Raw genomic sequence first — 15,568 nt, forward strand, 5'->3', positions numbered from 1 at the left:
TATAAAAATCTCATACTTGCGCTCACATGACCGTCCACTCTTACCACTGGCACCGGAGAATCACAAAAGTGGGCAGAGCATGCATTGTGAGAATTCAGAAGCTTGAAGTCACCTAGAGTCATTGCAGAATTTCATCTCAAACTTAGACAAGCCCTTTACTTATACAATTAAGCAGTGTATCCCAATTCTAAGTAAAGGGGTTGTCCAATCTTACAACTTATGAATTGTTACTTGTGTACAGGATCAGAGTTAATAAGAGCACCAGAACCAGCAGAGGTACAGAAATACATAATTGTAACACCCAACAGTACAGAAACAGCATCACAACCACCAGCAGTACAGAAATTCATCATCAAAACCACCAGCAGCACAGAAATACATCCATATAACCATATAACCCCATCAGTTCAGAAATACAGCATCAAACCCCTCATCGGTACAGCAATACATAATCAGAACCACAAGCAGTACATGGTACATCAATTGTAATGTCACGTCAGACCCATACACATTTGTATTGCATGAACTGACAACTTCCAGTACATCCAGGGCTGGCTCCAGGTTTTTGTTGGCCCCGGGCAAAAGAGTCTCAGTCGGCCCCATAGACACATAGAAACGCACATATACATATTTAAAAATAAATTCACAAGAATACATCTAAATAGACAAATCTATACACAGTCATATACACTGACATACATAGATACACATCATACATGCACACACAGACACATTAGAGATATTAATAAGGGGAAGACGACAGCCGCCTCACTCACCTCCCCCACTTGTCTCCCATCTATCTCCTCCTGTGCATGTGGCTGTGCCGCGCTTATTGGTGGCCATGGCTAACAGAGATGGCTGCACACAGAGCACACTGACATTGCTATATACATCACAGGAGAGACTGGAGACATACAGCAATGGGGACACGTATTATATATAACACTATGTAATAAACTATGTAAGTGGCAAAAAACAGTTTTCAACAAAAACATACTAAATAACATTTGTGCAGTCTATGAATCTGTTGTAAGAAATAGAATTGCCTCCATTAGATCCTCCTTCGCAGATGACCTCAAATCTGACCTAATAATTTTAAGGCTGGAGAACAACCTCTCTACACTAACTTGGGTTGGAGGCAAAGCCGTAACCACATGGGCAACATCTCTAACAATTTCTGGGTATAAAGGAATTGCCTCATGCACAGTCAGTTTTGATGAATGGTTGAATTTTTCTATTTCTTTGAGAGCAAGTGAAAAATTTTGCTGAAATATGGTCAATCTGCTGCTATAGGAGACGGAGTGAAATCTTTTACCTTGCGGCAACGCTTTGCCTGCTCCATGTCATCCAAATACTTGTCAAAGTTAAACTCCTCATCTGATGAGGTGAAGATATGGCAGCAGTAGCACTGTCAGGCCCCAAGTCCTCTTCTGCCTGGCAGTCGTGTAGCCGCTCATCCTAACTGCTACCTCACACAAAGCTTCTTTTCCTTTAGTAAGCTGTTGATCATCAAGCAGTATACGATGACTTGGGTCCACATAAACAGCTGCCAGAAGAATTTTATTTTCCAATAGCTGTGTCTCTCTCCGTTTCATTGAAGCAGAAATGCCATCTGGGATTAAACCTCCTCTTTGGGACAGGCAAAATAGCAAGTTCTTCCACTCCCTTATGAAAATGCCAGGAGTTAAATCCTCAGCTTGTAATTTTTTAGTCACGGTAAATGGGTGATTAAGCAATTCATTCAATTCAGCCACCTTTGTCCATTGACCTTCATTTAAGGTTACTTGAGGGTTCACCATATTTATAAGAAATGATTTTAGTTCAAGCAATCGCTCAGTCATTAAATAAGTGCTGCCTCACCGAGTGGCTTGATCAACAATGCCCCTTTCCCAGCACGTCTCTTCAAGATGGAATCAATTTTAAGTGTTCTGGCGGCAATAACCAATTTCCTCACTTTTCCAATCAGATTTCCAGCATGTCCGCCCAGTTTCACACATCCGGCTGTTTGCGGATGCGGCGCACGCCAGTACAGTACGATACAGTACAGTGGCAGCGCCACAACTTCCGGGTCACATGACAGCATGTGACCGGCATTTCTCGCGCTGCCACTGTACTGTATACACTGTACTGGAGTGCGCCACATCCGCCAAACCGGCGAAAAGACGGATGTTTAAAACCGGGGACCCTCTTGCAGACTATCTCTTATTGCCAGCTGCAGCGTGTGCACAACACAGCGCATGTGATGAATATGAAAGTGTTTTGAAGCAGCTTCAACAAGATCATCTAATCCTAAAGTATCATTTTGCTGTTCTTCTGTTGTAATATCTGTTTGTTCCTCAGTTACATGAACAGCACTGTGGCTCCATCTCAAACATACTGAATCCTAAATTTTCTTCTATATGTTGTTCATTACTTTCATTCATCAGTTAAATTGTACTTATGTTTGAAGCATTGTCCGTTACAATAGCAAGAACCTGTTCTTTTTTGAGTTTGTAATCTTGCAGAACTTTTTCCACTAAGGCCTGGAGAAACTGGCTGGTGTCATGAACTTTAGTATCTTTTACTGCCAGTGTCTTGCTAACAATTTCTTTCTTGTCACAAACATATCGAACATTGATGGCAAAATAATTCAGTGAAATGCAGTGACTCTGGGCATCCCAGCAAAGGCAATGGGTGAAAAGATAGGACATCCAGACACAGCGTTTTGTGAGGATCCGTTTTGTGCTCAAAAACAGATCCTCACAAAGAATGAGCATGTCAGTTTGTGGTGGTTTTCTAATCTGCTTTTGCTATTGAAAGCATTATTTATGAGCTCAGCAACCTTTCAGGTGATGCGGTTTTTTAAAAAGCTGATCTGCTTTTGCAGCTGACAAACGTATCCTCAAAAAATGCAGCAAAAACGCTGTGTGTGAATGTAGCCTTAGGCGGGCTTTGCACGCTGCGACATCAGTAACAATGTGTTACCGATGCTGCAGCGATAGTCCCGCCCCCGTCGCACGTTCGATATATAGTGAAAGCTGCCGTGGCGATTATTATCGCTACGGCAGCTTTACACGCACATATCTGCCGTGCGACGTCCCTGTGACCGGCGACCCGCCTCCTTCCTTAGGGGGCGGGTCGTGCGGCGTCACAGTGACGTCACACGGCAGGCGGCCAATTGAAGCGGAGGGGCGGAGATGAGCAGGATGTAAACATCCCGCCCACCTCCGTCCTTCTCATTGCAGCCGGCGGCAGGTAAGGAGAAGTTCCTCGCTCCTGCGGCTTCATACACAGCGATGTGTGCTGCCGCAGGAGCGAGGAACAGCATCGTACCTGTCGCTGCATCGGCATTATGGAAATGTCGGAGGCTGCAGCGATGATACGATAACGACGCTTTTGCGCTCGTTCATCGTATCAAAAAGGATTTGCACGTTGCGATATCGACTGCGACGCCGGATGTGCATCACTTTCGATTTGACCCCACCGACATCGCACGTGCAATGTCGCAACGTGCAAAGCCGCCCTTAGATCAGGAATAGAACAGCCATTTATAGGACATTTCATAACTTTCCCAAATTCCTATGTAAAAATATTCAGCACATTCTGCATTGCACTACTGTCCCCAATTTATTATATATTTTAGGAGTTGGAGTCGGTCAGTGGCGTAGCTACTGCTTTTGCCGCCCGGGGCGGTCGTCAAATTTGCCGCCCCCCTCCGTTGGCCGTTGATAATCCAGAAATTTTAAAAAATTTGGAAAACCATAAAAATATTTATTTTTCATGGAACTACAATCAAAGATCTAATTGTTGACTGCTGCTATTAGTCCTAGACTTTCACCTTTTTACACACATGTAGGCCTATTATACACACACACATCTCTGCTGCATACATACAGACACACACAGCTCTGCTGCATACATACAGACACACACAGCTCTGCTGCATACAGACACACAAAACTCTGCTGCATACATACAGACACACACACAGCTCTGCTGCATACAGACAGACACACAACTCTGCAGCATACATACAGACAGACACACACAACTCTGCTGCATACATACAGACACACACACACAGCTCTGCTGCATACAGACACACAACTCTGCAGCATACATACAGACAGACACACACAATTCTGCTGCATACAGACAGACACACACAACTCTGCAGCTGCTGCATACATACGGACACACACAACTCTGTAGCTGCTGCATACATGAATACATACAGACACACACAACTCTGCTGCATACATACAGACACACACAGCTCTACTGCATTTATACAGACACACACAGCTCTACTGCATACATACAGACAACTCTGCAGCATACATACAGACACACAACTCTGCTGCATACAGACACACAACTGCATACAGACAGACACACAACTCTGCAGCATACATACAGACACACACAGCTCTACTGCATTTATACAGACACACAGCTCTACTGCATACAGACAGACACAAAACTCTGCAGCATACATGCAGACACGAATAAAGCAAGAAAACACCAATAGGTGTTTCTAGAGGACACAACTCACATACAATAGGATAACTTAGCACCAGTGAGGATAGATTACTAAAACTTAGCTTTTATTAGAGCTATTTAAAATTCATTTTGAACAAACACTTATAAAATACACTTAGGATCACCCTGCAGGTAACCAAGGTGCATGTTACCATGCTGCAATGAACAACCCTTGGAAAACACCGATAGGGGGAAAACAATTATGTGTAATGCTGGTATCAATTACTGTCATACATACCGCATTATGAGGATTTTTTGCACAGAAGTTCTGTTAGCTTAAAGCTAAATTTAGGAAACTATCTCCTCATAAGCAGTAAGGTATATACTATCCCCTAATACAGGGATCGCTTACACATACTAAGATATAAAATTAAGAACGATCTCACCCATTTGGAGGATCTTCAAACGTTTGGTACGGCAGTCCGTCTTTAGGAAGGGTCACAAAGGGGCCTGTGGTCCAGGCTGGGTATGTCTTGCCCTAAACCCCCTTGTCTCCCGTCCTTACAAGGACGGTCCACATCTGAACCTATATCCTTGAAAATGGTAGTCCCACATGCCTCCCGCCTCCCGACGCGTTTCGTCACTTTCTGTGACTCCTCAGGGGTCCAAGCATGAAAGATCATGTAGTGGGTCAAAGAAAGGTGTGTGACCTGCAAAGTCCAAACACCAAATGCTGCCAACCGTCAACCCCCTCATTAGTCATCTATAAATGTATAGTTAGGGGCCCGCACAGCCAATCCCAGCAACTCCTAAACAGGTGCAACCCATGAGTAATGTAATAACTCACCATCTGGTTAATAGTTATCGCCATGACAGCGGCTTTCCACGTGTCCCGGGCATTGGCATGTATTCCAAAAACCATTACGCCCCGGCGTGTACCGCACTTCCGGATAGCGATCACGAGAGGGAGGCTTGATCCGCTTCACGTGGTGCACTAAGCACCACGTGGTCGGACACGTGATCCATTACGTCACCATGTCCTTCGATGCGGACCTCCGATGTCGGGCACGCCCATAGAGAGGCCAGTTCCGTGTCACGTGGTGCATTCCGCACCACGTGATCGGACATGTGATCCAGCACGTCACCATGTCCCCCAGAGCGGACCTCCGGTATCAGGCACGCCCACAGAGAGGCCAGCTCTGCATCACGTGGTGCATTCCGCACCACGTGATCGGACATGTGACCCAGCACGTCACAATGTCCCTCAATGTGGTCCTCTGACACCGGGCACGCCCATAGGGCATACAATTAGAAATAACGCACAAAGTATCTAATCTCTCTGAATAGTTCATTGGGTTCTAATGTCGTAGTTATACTAAAATATATAGATGTAATTATGTAATTTCGTAGCAGGGAAAACCTCCACGTCTGGAGGAGATGTCACATAATGCTCACATCACCAAGTGATCTGTCCTATCATCATATTAACAAAAAGGGGGGGGGGGAGGGGGATGCAGGCCACAGGACTTCCCCCTGACCCTCACACAGAGGAGCCAAAAAAATTTATATATAAAATATACATGGATCGTAATGTATTGCATTGTGCAAAGAAGATGCCATGTGTCAGCCAACAGTGGAAGGGGACACATCCCATAGGCAACTATACTGCACATGTGACCAATAAACATTACCTCTCAGTAGGGGGACTGCTCCAGGTTCAAGCACACATTCATGTGTTCCAGTGACTCAAGATAATAAAGGACATGCAGCCTAAAATAATCCCTGCTATATTTCACATACAACACTATATAATGTCTGGACGTTAGAATGTCGCTTAGACTTACTATGAAGCAATATATATGAGTAGCAACAATTTTTTGGGGGATAACTTAGTGGTTATTTCTTATCACTCATTCCCCAAAATAAGGGGGGGGGGGGGGGGAGGATTGCACATAACCCATGAGTGTAGTAGGAGTTGGTGTATTTTAACAGAAAGACAGCGTGGCAGAATAGATTGTTATCTTCTGTCACACATATATAATATGGGGGGCCAAAAGCATGCCCCGATTATGTCCAGTAATATTTAGGCAGGCTAGATACTGGCACAGGTTTATGGATAGTAGCAAGAGAAGTTTCATAGAGAGGTATACATCGTATTCAGGATATGGGGAGTCAGGTTAAATATAGCAGCCATATTGTAGTTGTTCATTTAGGCCCCTGGGTGACACCGTATCCAACTTGAAGATCCACCTCGTTTCGCGCTGTAGGATCAGGCGATCCCAGTTGCCACCCCTGATTGGTGGTTCGACTTTGTCAATGCCAATGAAGGAGATCACAGTTTTCCTTCCTCCATGTGTGTTATTCACATGGCGCGCCAGAGGGGTCTCTCTCTTGTGTTCTATGTCACCCAAATGGTCCCCAATTCGTCGTCTGAACTCTCTGATTGTTTTCCCGACATATTCTACTCCGCATTCACAGGTGGCTTTATATATAATACCTCGGGAACGACAGTTGATAAGGTGACGTATGTCGAATTGTTCATGGGTGACATTAGATTCAAATTTCTTTGAGGGTTTAATAAATGGACAGGCTACACATCCTCCACATCTGTAACACCCTTTTACATTCGATTTTAGCCATGTTTCCTGCTGGGGTGTTTGAAAATGGCTATGGACGAGTCTATCCTGGATAGACCTTCCTTTTTTATACGTGACATGTGGATATGCGCCAATCTTATCCTCGAGATCTTTGTCCATCCGAAGGATGGACCAATGTCTGTCCAGGATGTTCCTTACTTGGTTTGATCCATTAGAGAAGGTCGTAATGAATCTAGTTAAACCCTCATCAATCTTTTCTGGGGCTGGAACCAGGAGATCTGCTCTGTTCATTTTTTTTTAGTATCATTATATGCCTTTTTTAAGACCTTGTCAGGGTAGCCTCTTGCCAGGAACCTCCTTTTGAGGTCATTAGCCTGGTGTTTAAAGGCACCCTCATCCGAGCAGTTTCTACGCATTCTAAGGTATTACCCTTTTGGTATTCCCCTCTTGAGGGGAGCAGGGTGATTGCTTTCCCATCTTAGAATGGAATTCGTAGATGTCGGTTTTCTATATGTGCTCGTTCTGAGGGTGCCCCCCTCCATTTTAGTGACCAGGACGTCCAAAAAGGGCAGGCTGGTGTGATTAACCTCATAGGTGAAATGTAGTCCAATAGGGTTACCATTCAAACTCCCCACAAAGTCCCCAAGAGCACTCTCCGTGCCACGCCAGACCAAAAACACGTCATCGATATACCGTGTCCAGAATTCAATTCTGTTTATGTCACTTACTTCGTCCTCGCCGGTGAACACCATCGTCTCCTCCCACCAGCCCAGGAGCAAGTTGGCATACGAGGGGGCACAGGGGCTCCCCATCGCGGTGCCCCTGCGCTGGTGGTAGAAACGGCCATCAAAGACGAAGTAATTTCTGGTAAGGCAGAAGTTAAGTGCTTTCAATATGAAGGCATTGTGTTGAGCAAACTGGCAACCTCTAGTGGACAGAAAATATTCCACCGCCTGTAAGCCCTTGTCATGTGGTATAGAGGAATACAAGGCCTCCACGTCTATGCTCGCCAAAATGCAGTCACCGTCTATACATATCCCCTCGATCTTCCTGAGGAAGTCCATAGAGTCCCTCGTATACGACTGTAGGGATACGACGAATGGACGCAGAATAATATCTAGGTATTGTCCCAGATTTTGGCAAATACTGTTAATTCCTGACACGATAGGCCTACCCTTTAATGGATCCAACCCTTTATGTACTTTTGGTAATCCATAAAAGGTAGCGACTACCGGGTTTTGGGGCAGCAGGAATTCATGTTCTTTCTTATCAATAGACTTGAAGGCTAAAGCCTCATCCAACAAGTTTTTTAATTCAGATAGAAAAGGCTTAGTAGGATTTTCCTTCAGAATATCATATGCTTCTCTGTCTCCGAGAAGGTTCATGCACATACTACGATATTTCTCAGAGTCAAGGACCACCACATTGCCACCTTTATCTGAGGGCTTAATGACAATGTGGTGGTCCTGCTCCAAACCACGCAGAGCCAGCATCTCCTCCCTGGTACAATTGAAAGCCGTAAATAGATTCTGTTGCCTCAATTTTCTCAGGTCCTCCGTTACCAGGTTAACAAAGACATCCACAGCAGAGATGTCGCCCTGCGGGGGCGGCATCTTTGTGCTTTTGCCCCTAAGGCTGGTAAAGGGGCCTTCACCCCTATCATTCGGGTTTATCTCGGTCAATGAATCGAGCAATCTTACATCGGGCAACATGTCGGGGGGGATTCCCAACTCCTCACAGGTTTTATTATCCTGCCTACAAAAATGCTTCCTCCATTTCAGCTTCCGCGCAAAGAGGTTGAGGTCTTTAACACTTTCAAATAGATCAAAGTCCGAAGTGGGGACAAAGGAGAGACCTTTTTTAAGAATTGACTCTTCCAACTCACTGAGGGGTCGTGAGGACAGGTTAAGGACCTGCATGCCTATTTCGGGAACTGGCCCCTCCCCTCCGTTCGGCTCCTCAGTGAGTACTCGCGATCTAAAAAATGAGGCCCCTGTATAAACTGGTTCCCTCTGCCCCTATTGGTATAGGAGCCCTTTCCCTTTCGTCCTTGTCCCCCTCTTCCCCCCCTGGTCTCACTTTCAGAAGCCTCTGTGTCAGAGGAGGAGGGGTCTATGGGGGTCTCAGTTTGTAGGGTTTTGTTATTCAGGAAGACGTACGCTCTGTTTTCCCTAAAGTCTTGTAGATCGCGGATAAACTGTTTATGTTTCCTTTCTTTCACATTATGTTGAAATCTCTCGATGTCGTTTTGAAGAGTCAATTCTTTTTTAGAGAAGTCAACCTCTCCAGAGAATTTTTTAGCTGAATCTATCAGTTCTCTGAGGCTTTCATTAAGATGTGAGAGAGTATTTTTCTCCTCCTCCAGGAGAAGTCTCATAAACCTATGAGCACTCTCCGTGGCCTCTCTCTCCCACTTTTTGATGAATTCTGGGCTTTTAGATCTATTCCCTGGATTCAGAGTTATTCTAAGACCTCTAGGTACTATATTTTCCTTCAGATAATTTTCTAAGGTTTGTACCTCCCACCAAGATATAACTTGATCCTTATACAATCTGGTTAGATCCTTGAATATCAAGCTATAGGTGGGGGTATATTTTTTGGTTATAGTACTACTACTACTACTACTACTACTACTACACTCATGGGTTATGTGCAATCCTCCCCCCCCCCCCCCTTATTTTGGGGAATGAGTGATAAGAAATAACCACTAAGTTATCCCCCAAAAAATTGTTGCTACTCATATATATTGCTTCATAGTAAGTCTAAGCGACATTCTAACGTCCAGACATTATATAGTGTTGTATGTGAAATATAGCAGGGATTATTTTAGGCTGCATGTCCTTTATTATCTTGAGTCACTGGAACACATGAATGTGTGCTTGAACCTGGAGCAGTCCCCCTACTGAGAGGTAATGTTTATTGGTCACATGTGCAGTATAGTTGCCTATGGGATGTGTCCCCTTCCACTGTTGGCTGACACATGGCATCTTCTTTGCACAATGCAATACATTACGATCCATGTATATTTTATATATAAATTTTTTTGGCTCCTCTGTGTGAGGGTCAGGGGGAAGTCCTGTGGCCTGCATCCCCCTCCCCCCCCCCCCCTTTTTGTTAATATGATGATAGGACAGATCACTTGGTGATGTGAGCATTATGTGACATCTCCTCCAGACGTGGAGGTTTTCCCTGCTACGAAATTACATAATTACATCTATATATTTTAGTATAACTACGACATTAGAACCCAATGAACTATTCAGAGAGATTAGATACTTTGTGCGTTATTTCTAATTGTATGCCCTATGGGCGTGCCCGGTGTCAGAGGACCACATTGAGGGACATTGTGACGTGCTGGGTCACATGTCCGATCACGTGGTGCGGAATGCACCACGTGATGCAGAGCTGGCCTCTCTGTGGGCGTGCCTGATACCGGAGGTCCGCTCTGGGGGACATGGTGACGTGCTGGATCACATGTCCGATCACGTGGTGCGGAATGCACCACGTGACACGGAACTGGCCTCTCTATGGGCGTGCCCGACATCGGAGGTCCGCATCGAAGGACATGGTGACGTAATGGATCACGTGTCCGACCACGTGGTGCTTAGTGCACCACGTGAGGCGGATCAAGCCTCCCTCTCGTGATCGCTATCCGGAAGTGCGGTACACGCCGGGGCGTAATGGTTTTTGGAATACATGCCAATGCCCGGGACACGTGGAAAGCCGCTGTCATGGCGATAACTATTAACCAGATGGTGAGTTATTACATTACTCATGGGTTGCACCTGTTTAGGAGTTGCTGGGATTGGCTGTGCGGGCCCCTAACTATACATTTATAGATGACTAATGAGGGGGTTGACGGTTGGCAGCATTTGGTGTTTGGACTTTGCAGGTCACACACCTTTCTTTGACCCACTACATGATCTTTCATGCTTGGACCCCTGAGGAGTCACAGAAAGTGACGAAACGCGTCGGGAGGCGGGAGGCATGTGGGACTACCATTTTCAAGGATATAGGTTCAGATGTGGACCGTCCTTGTAAGGACGGGAGACAAGGGGGTTTAGGGCAAGACATACCCAGCCTGGACCACAGGCCCCTTTGTGACCCTTCCTAAAGACGGACTGCCGTACCAAACGTTTGAAGATCCTCCAAATGGGTGAGATCGTTCTTAATTTTATATCTTAGTATGTGTAAGCGATCCCTGTATTAGGGGATAGTATATACCTTACTGCTTATGAGGAGATAGTTTCCTAAATTTAGCTTTAAGCTAACGGAACTTCTGTGCAAAAAATCCTCATAATGCGGTATGTATGACAGTAATTGATACCAGCATTACACATAATTGTTTTCCCCCTATCGGTGTTTTCCAAGGGTTGTTCATTGCAGCATGGTAACATGCACCTTGGTTACCTGCAGGGTGATCCTAAGTGTATTTTATAAGTGTTTGTTCAAAATGAATTTTAAATAGCTCTAATAAAAGCTAAGTTTTAGTAATCTATCCTCACTGGTGCTAAGTTATACATGCAGACACACACAACTCTGCAGCTGCTGCATACATATATATACATACATACAGGCACACACAACTCTGCAGCTGCTGCATACATGCATACATACTGTAACGTTGCGCCCTGCAACGTGGGGGGTTCCACTCGCTTGCAGCGGTGTGAGGTAGCTTCAGCAACACACGTACACAGTCTCTTTATAGAAAGTTCGGCAGTTTATTTAAAAACACTCAGCATAAACTGCCCTCAAACATAAACAATAAGTCCATAATGGAAGTTTTAGCAACTTCCCCACTCTCTGGCTCCTGCCAGCGTACAACTCTAGCCAAGGTTCCTTCCAGCACCCAGGGCCCTCTGCAGACCCCTGTCTGTCTCTCCTCCTGGAGAGATTCGGCCCTACAGCCCTGGCCTGGCTTGGCTGCACTCACCTCAGACTCAATATCAGAGCCTTGTGATCAGCCTCCACACAGGCTGATACACCCAGAGCTCCCGGCTCTGCTCTCACTTGTTTCCAGTCCACACACTGGACGTCTGGAGCTAGTCTCTATCTAGACTGCCCTAGACACACACTCCACCTAGGTTCAGAGACAGGATTGCTTTAACCCCTGGAGCCACACCCACAGGTGGTAAGGAGTGTGTAATCAGCATCACACACCCTTCCATGGCTCTGCATGTAATGCAATCCTGTGGAACCACAGGTCCCAGCCAACTTCACATTGCAGAGCACCCATGCTTCTGCAAAACATACCGGCCCTTTGTAATACAGCCAGTTGATACATCACAATACACACAACTCTGTAGCTGCTGCATACATACAGACACACACAACTATGTAGCTGCTGCATACATGCATGCATACAGACACAACTCTGTAGCTGCTGCATACATGCATACATACAGACACACAACTCTGTAGCTGCTGCATGCATGCATACATACAGACAGACACACACAAGTAAGTAGCTGCTGCATACATGCATGCATACAGACAACTCAGTTGCTGCTGCATACATGCATACATACAGACACATAACTCTGTAGCTGCTGCATACATGCATACATACTGTAAGGGCCGGATGGACGGGCAGACCCAGGAGGTGGATCCACTGGGCCGAACACCTCACTGAAGGCAAGGGGTCCGGTAGCCGGAGCACTACAGGTAGCAGGAGAGTCCGTTCAAGGAAGTGGAGTGTAGAAGTCCCTGGGACCACGGAGTCACCGAAGGTAGTCCGGGTGACGGAGCTCAGGTTCGGAGGCCGAGATGTTGTCAGGCAGAGTCCGGAACCGATGGAGCGAGAAGACGGGTCACCACAGGGATCAGAGATGGTATGGACTGACGGGATGGCGGACAGTCACCGTTCGGGGTTCGGGAATCGTCAGTACCGGATGGCGAGGCAGGAGCGGCTCTAGAAGAGAGAGAGGTAAGTATACCGCAAGACACAAGGAGACCTGACTCCTAGCTTAGCAAACACGAAGAACAGGCCCCGCCCACTTGGAAAGGATTCCCCTATATACACTGTACCTGATTCACCAATATCCTGTTGGAGGACACTGGCCCTTTAAGAGAGGGTCAATGACCGCGCGCGCGCCCTAATGCGCATGCGCGAGGCCCGGGTGCAAGAAGCCAGAGCAGGGAGCGGTGAGCAGGAAGCAGGAGAGCCGGGCTGGGGATGAGTAGCCGACGGGCGCCGGGAGCGGGGACCGGGCTGCCTGGGGACCGCAGGCGATGAGGCAGGAAGGCTGTGGAGCGGGGGACCGGGACGCCTGGCACGGGAGCGGCGGAGCGCGGCCTGAGAACGAGGAAGCGTGGCAGGGGAGCCGGTAAGCAAGGCAGGGGAGCCGGGGACCGTGGCACGGGAGCTGGGGAGCGTGACACATACAGACACACACAACTCTGTAGCTGCTGCATACATGCATACATACACACACAACTCTGTAGCTGCTGCATACATGCATACATACAGACACACAACTCTGTAGCTGCTGCATACATGCATACAGACACAACTCTGCTACATACAGACAGACACACACAGCTCTACTGCATACATACATACACACACAACTCTGCTGCACATATAGACACACACGTGGCTTTTGGAGGCCCGCACACGCGGCTGCTGCAGAGCTGAGCCTGCACCAAGCACAGGGCAGATGTAGAGGAGCTGAGCCTGCACCAAGCACAGGGAAGATGTAGCAGAGCTGAGCCTCCACCAAGCACAGGTCAGATGTAGAGGAGCTGAGCCTGCACCAAGCACAGGGCAGATGTAGAGCTGAGCCTGCACCAAGCACAGGGCAGATGTAGAGGAGCTGAGCCTGCACCAAGCACAGGGCAGATGTAGAGGAGCTGAGCCTGCACCAAGAACAGGGAAGATGTAGCAGAGCTGAGCCTGCACCAAGCACAGGGCAGATGTAGCGGAGCTGAGCCTGCACCAAGCACAGGACAGATGTAGCGGAGCTGAGCCTGCACCAAGCACAGGGCAGATGTAGCGGAGCTGAGCCTGCACCAGACACAGGGCAGATGTAGCAGAGCTGAGCCTGCACCGAGCACAGGGCAGATGTAGCGGAGCTGAGCCTGCACCAGACACAGGGCAGATGTAGCAGAGCTGAGCCTGCACCAGACACAGGGCAGATGTAACAGAGCTGAGCCTGCACCAGACACAGGGCAGATGTAGCAGAGCTGAGCCTGCACCAGACACAGGGCAGATGTAGCAGAGCTGAGCCTGCACCAGACACAGGGCAGATGTAGCAGAGCTGAGCCTGCACCAGACACAGGGAAGATGTAGCAGAGCTGAGCCTGCACCAGACACAGGGAAGATGTAGCAGAGCTGAGCCTGCACCAGACACAGGGCAGGTGTAGCAGAGCTGAGCCTGCACCAGACACAGGGCAGATGTAGCAGAGCTGAGCCTGCACCGAGCACAGGGCAGATGTAGCAGAGCTGAGCCTGCACCAGACACAGGGCAGATGTAGCAGAGCTGAGGCTGCACCAAGCACAGGGCAGATGTAGCAGAGCTGAGCCTGCCCCAAGCACAGGGCAGATGTAGCAGAGCTTAGCCTACACCAAGCACAGGGCAGATGTAGCAGAGCTGTGCCTGCACCAAGCACAGGGCAAATATAGCAGAGCTGAGCCTGCACCAAGCACAGGGCAGATGTAGCAGAGCTGAGCCTACACCAAGCACAGGGCAGATGTAGCAGAGCTGTGCCTGCACCAAGCACAGGGCAGATGCAGCAGAGCTGAGCCTGCACCAAGCACAGGGCAGATGTAGCAGAGCTGAGCCTGCACCGACACACGTGGCTCCTGGGGGCACGCACATGCAGCTCCTGAGGTGGGAGGGAGTATACAGGGGGAGGGGGGTAGCACTTACCGCTCGGACACGAATGAGAGGGGGCCCACACAGCGCCGGAGGCCAGCGCTGTGCTGGGGGTTGCTGGTTGGCACTCTTTCATCTCTGTGGGACAGAGCAGGATGCCAGGCGGTAGCTCCGCCCACAGATGAAGCTCAATCCAGCAGGACACTGTGGTCTGCATGCCTTAAAGAGACAGCAGTCACAGTTTCCTGCTGAGGACTCCGGTCCCCGGAACTCGGCCCGGGTGCAGCAGAACTGAAGGCTAGTGGCCAAAATGCCGCCCCCCTGACACGTGCCGCCCGGGGCGGACCGTCCCCTCCGCCCCCCCCCCTTTGCTACGCCACTGGAGTCGGTGCATTTTATACCGACTCAGACTCCACCAAAATGAGCTCCGACTCCACGACTCCGACTCCACAGCCCTGTATACAGCTCTGGGGCGCGTGGGGAAAATAGTACTGGGGATATACAGCTCTGGGGTGTGTGGGGCAAATAGTACTGGGGGTATACAGCTCTGGGGGTGCTTGGGGCAAATAGTACTGGGGGTATACACCACTGGGGTGCATGGGTAAAATAGTACTGGGGGTACACACCACTGGGGTCTGTGGGACAGATAGTACTTCCGGTATACAGCACTGGGGTGGGAAGGATGACATACAG

General features: G+C 48.1%; 1 protein-coding gene across 1 annotated transcript in view; it reads right to left on the reverse strand.

Annotated features, from left to right (window-relative positions):
* SP1 (Sp1 transcription factor) overlaps nucleotides 1–5,383 on the reverse strand; it is a 107,839-nt gene extending 102,456 nt beyond the window's left edge. Inside the window, 1 exon segment of the mRNA XM_075333913.1 lies at nucleotides 5,309–5,383. Coding sequence (XP_075190028.1) covers nucleotides 5,309–5,383 — 75 coding nt within the window.
* Nucleotides 5,384–15,568: the final 10,185 nt, after the last annotated feature.

The sequence above is a fragment of the Anomaloglossus baeobatrachus genome, chromosome 2 (assembly GCF_048569485.1).
Source record: "Anomaloglossus baeobatrachus isolate aAnoBae1 chromosome 2, aAnoBae1.hap1, whole genome shotgun sequence".
NCBI lineage: Eukaryota > Metazoa > Chordata > Amphibia > Anura > Aromobatidae > Anomaloglossus > Anomaloglossus baeobatrachus.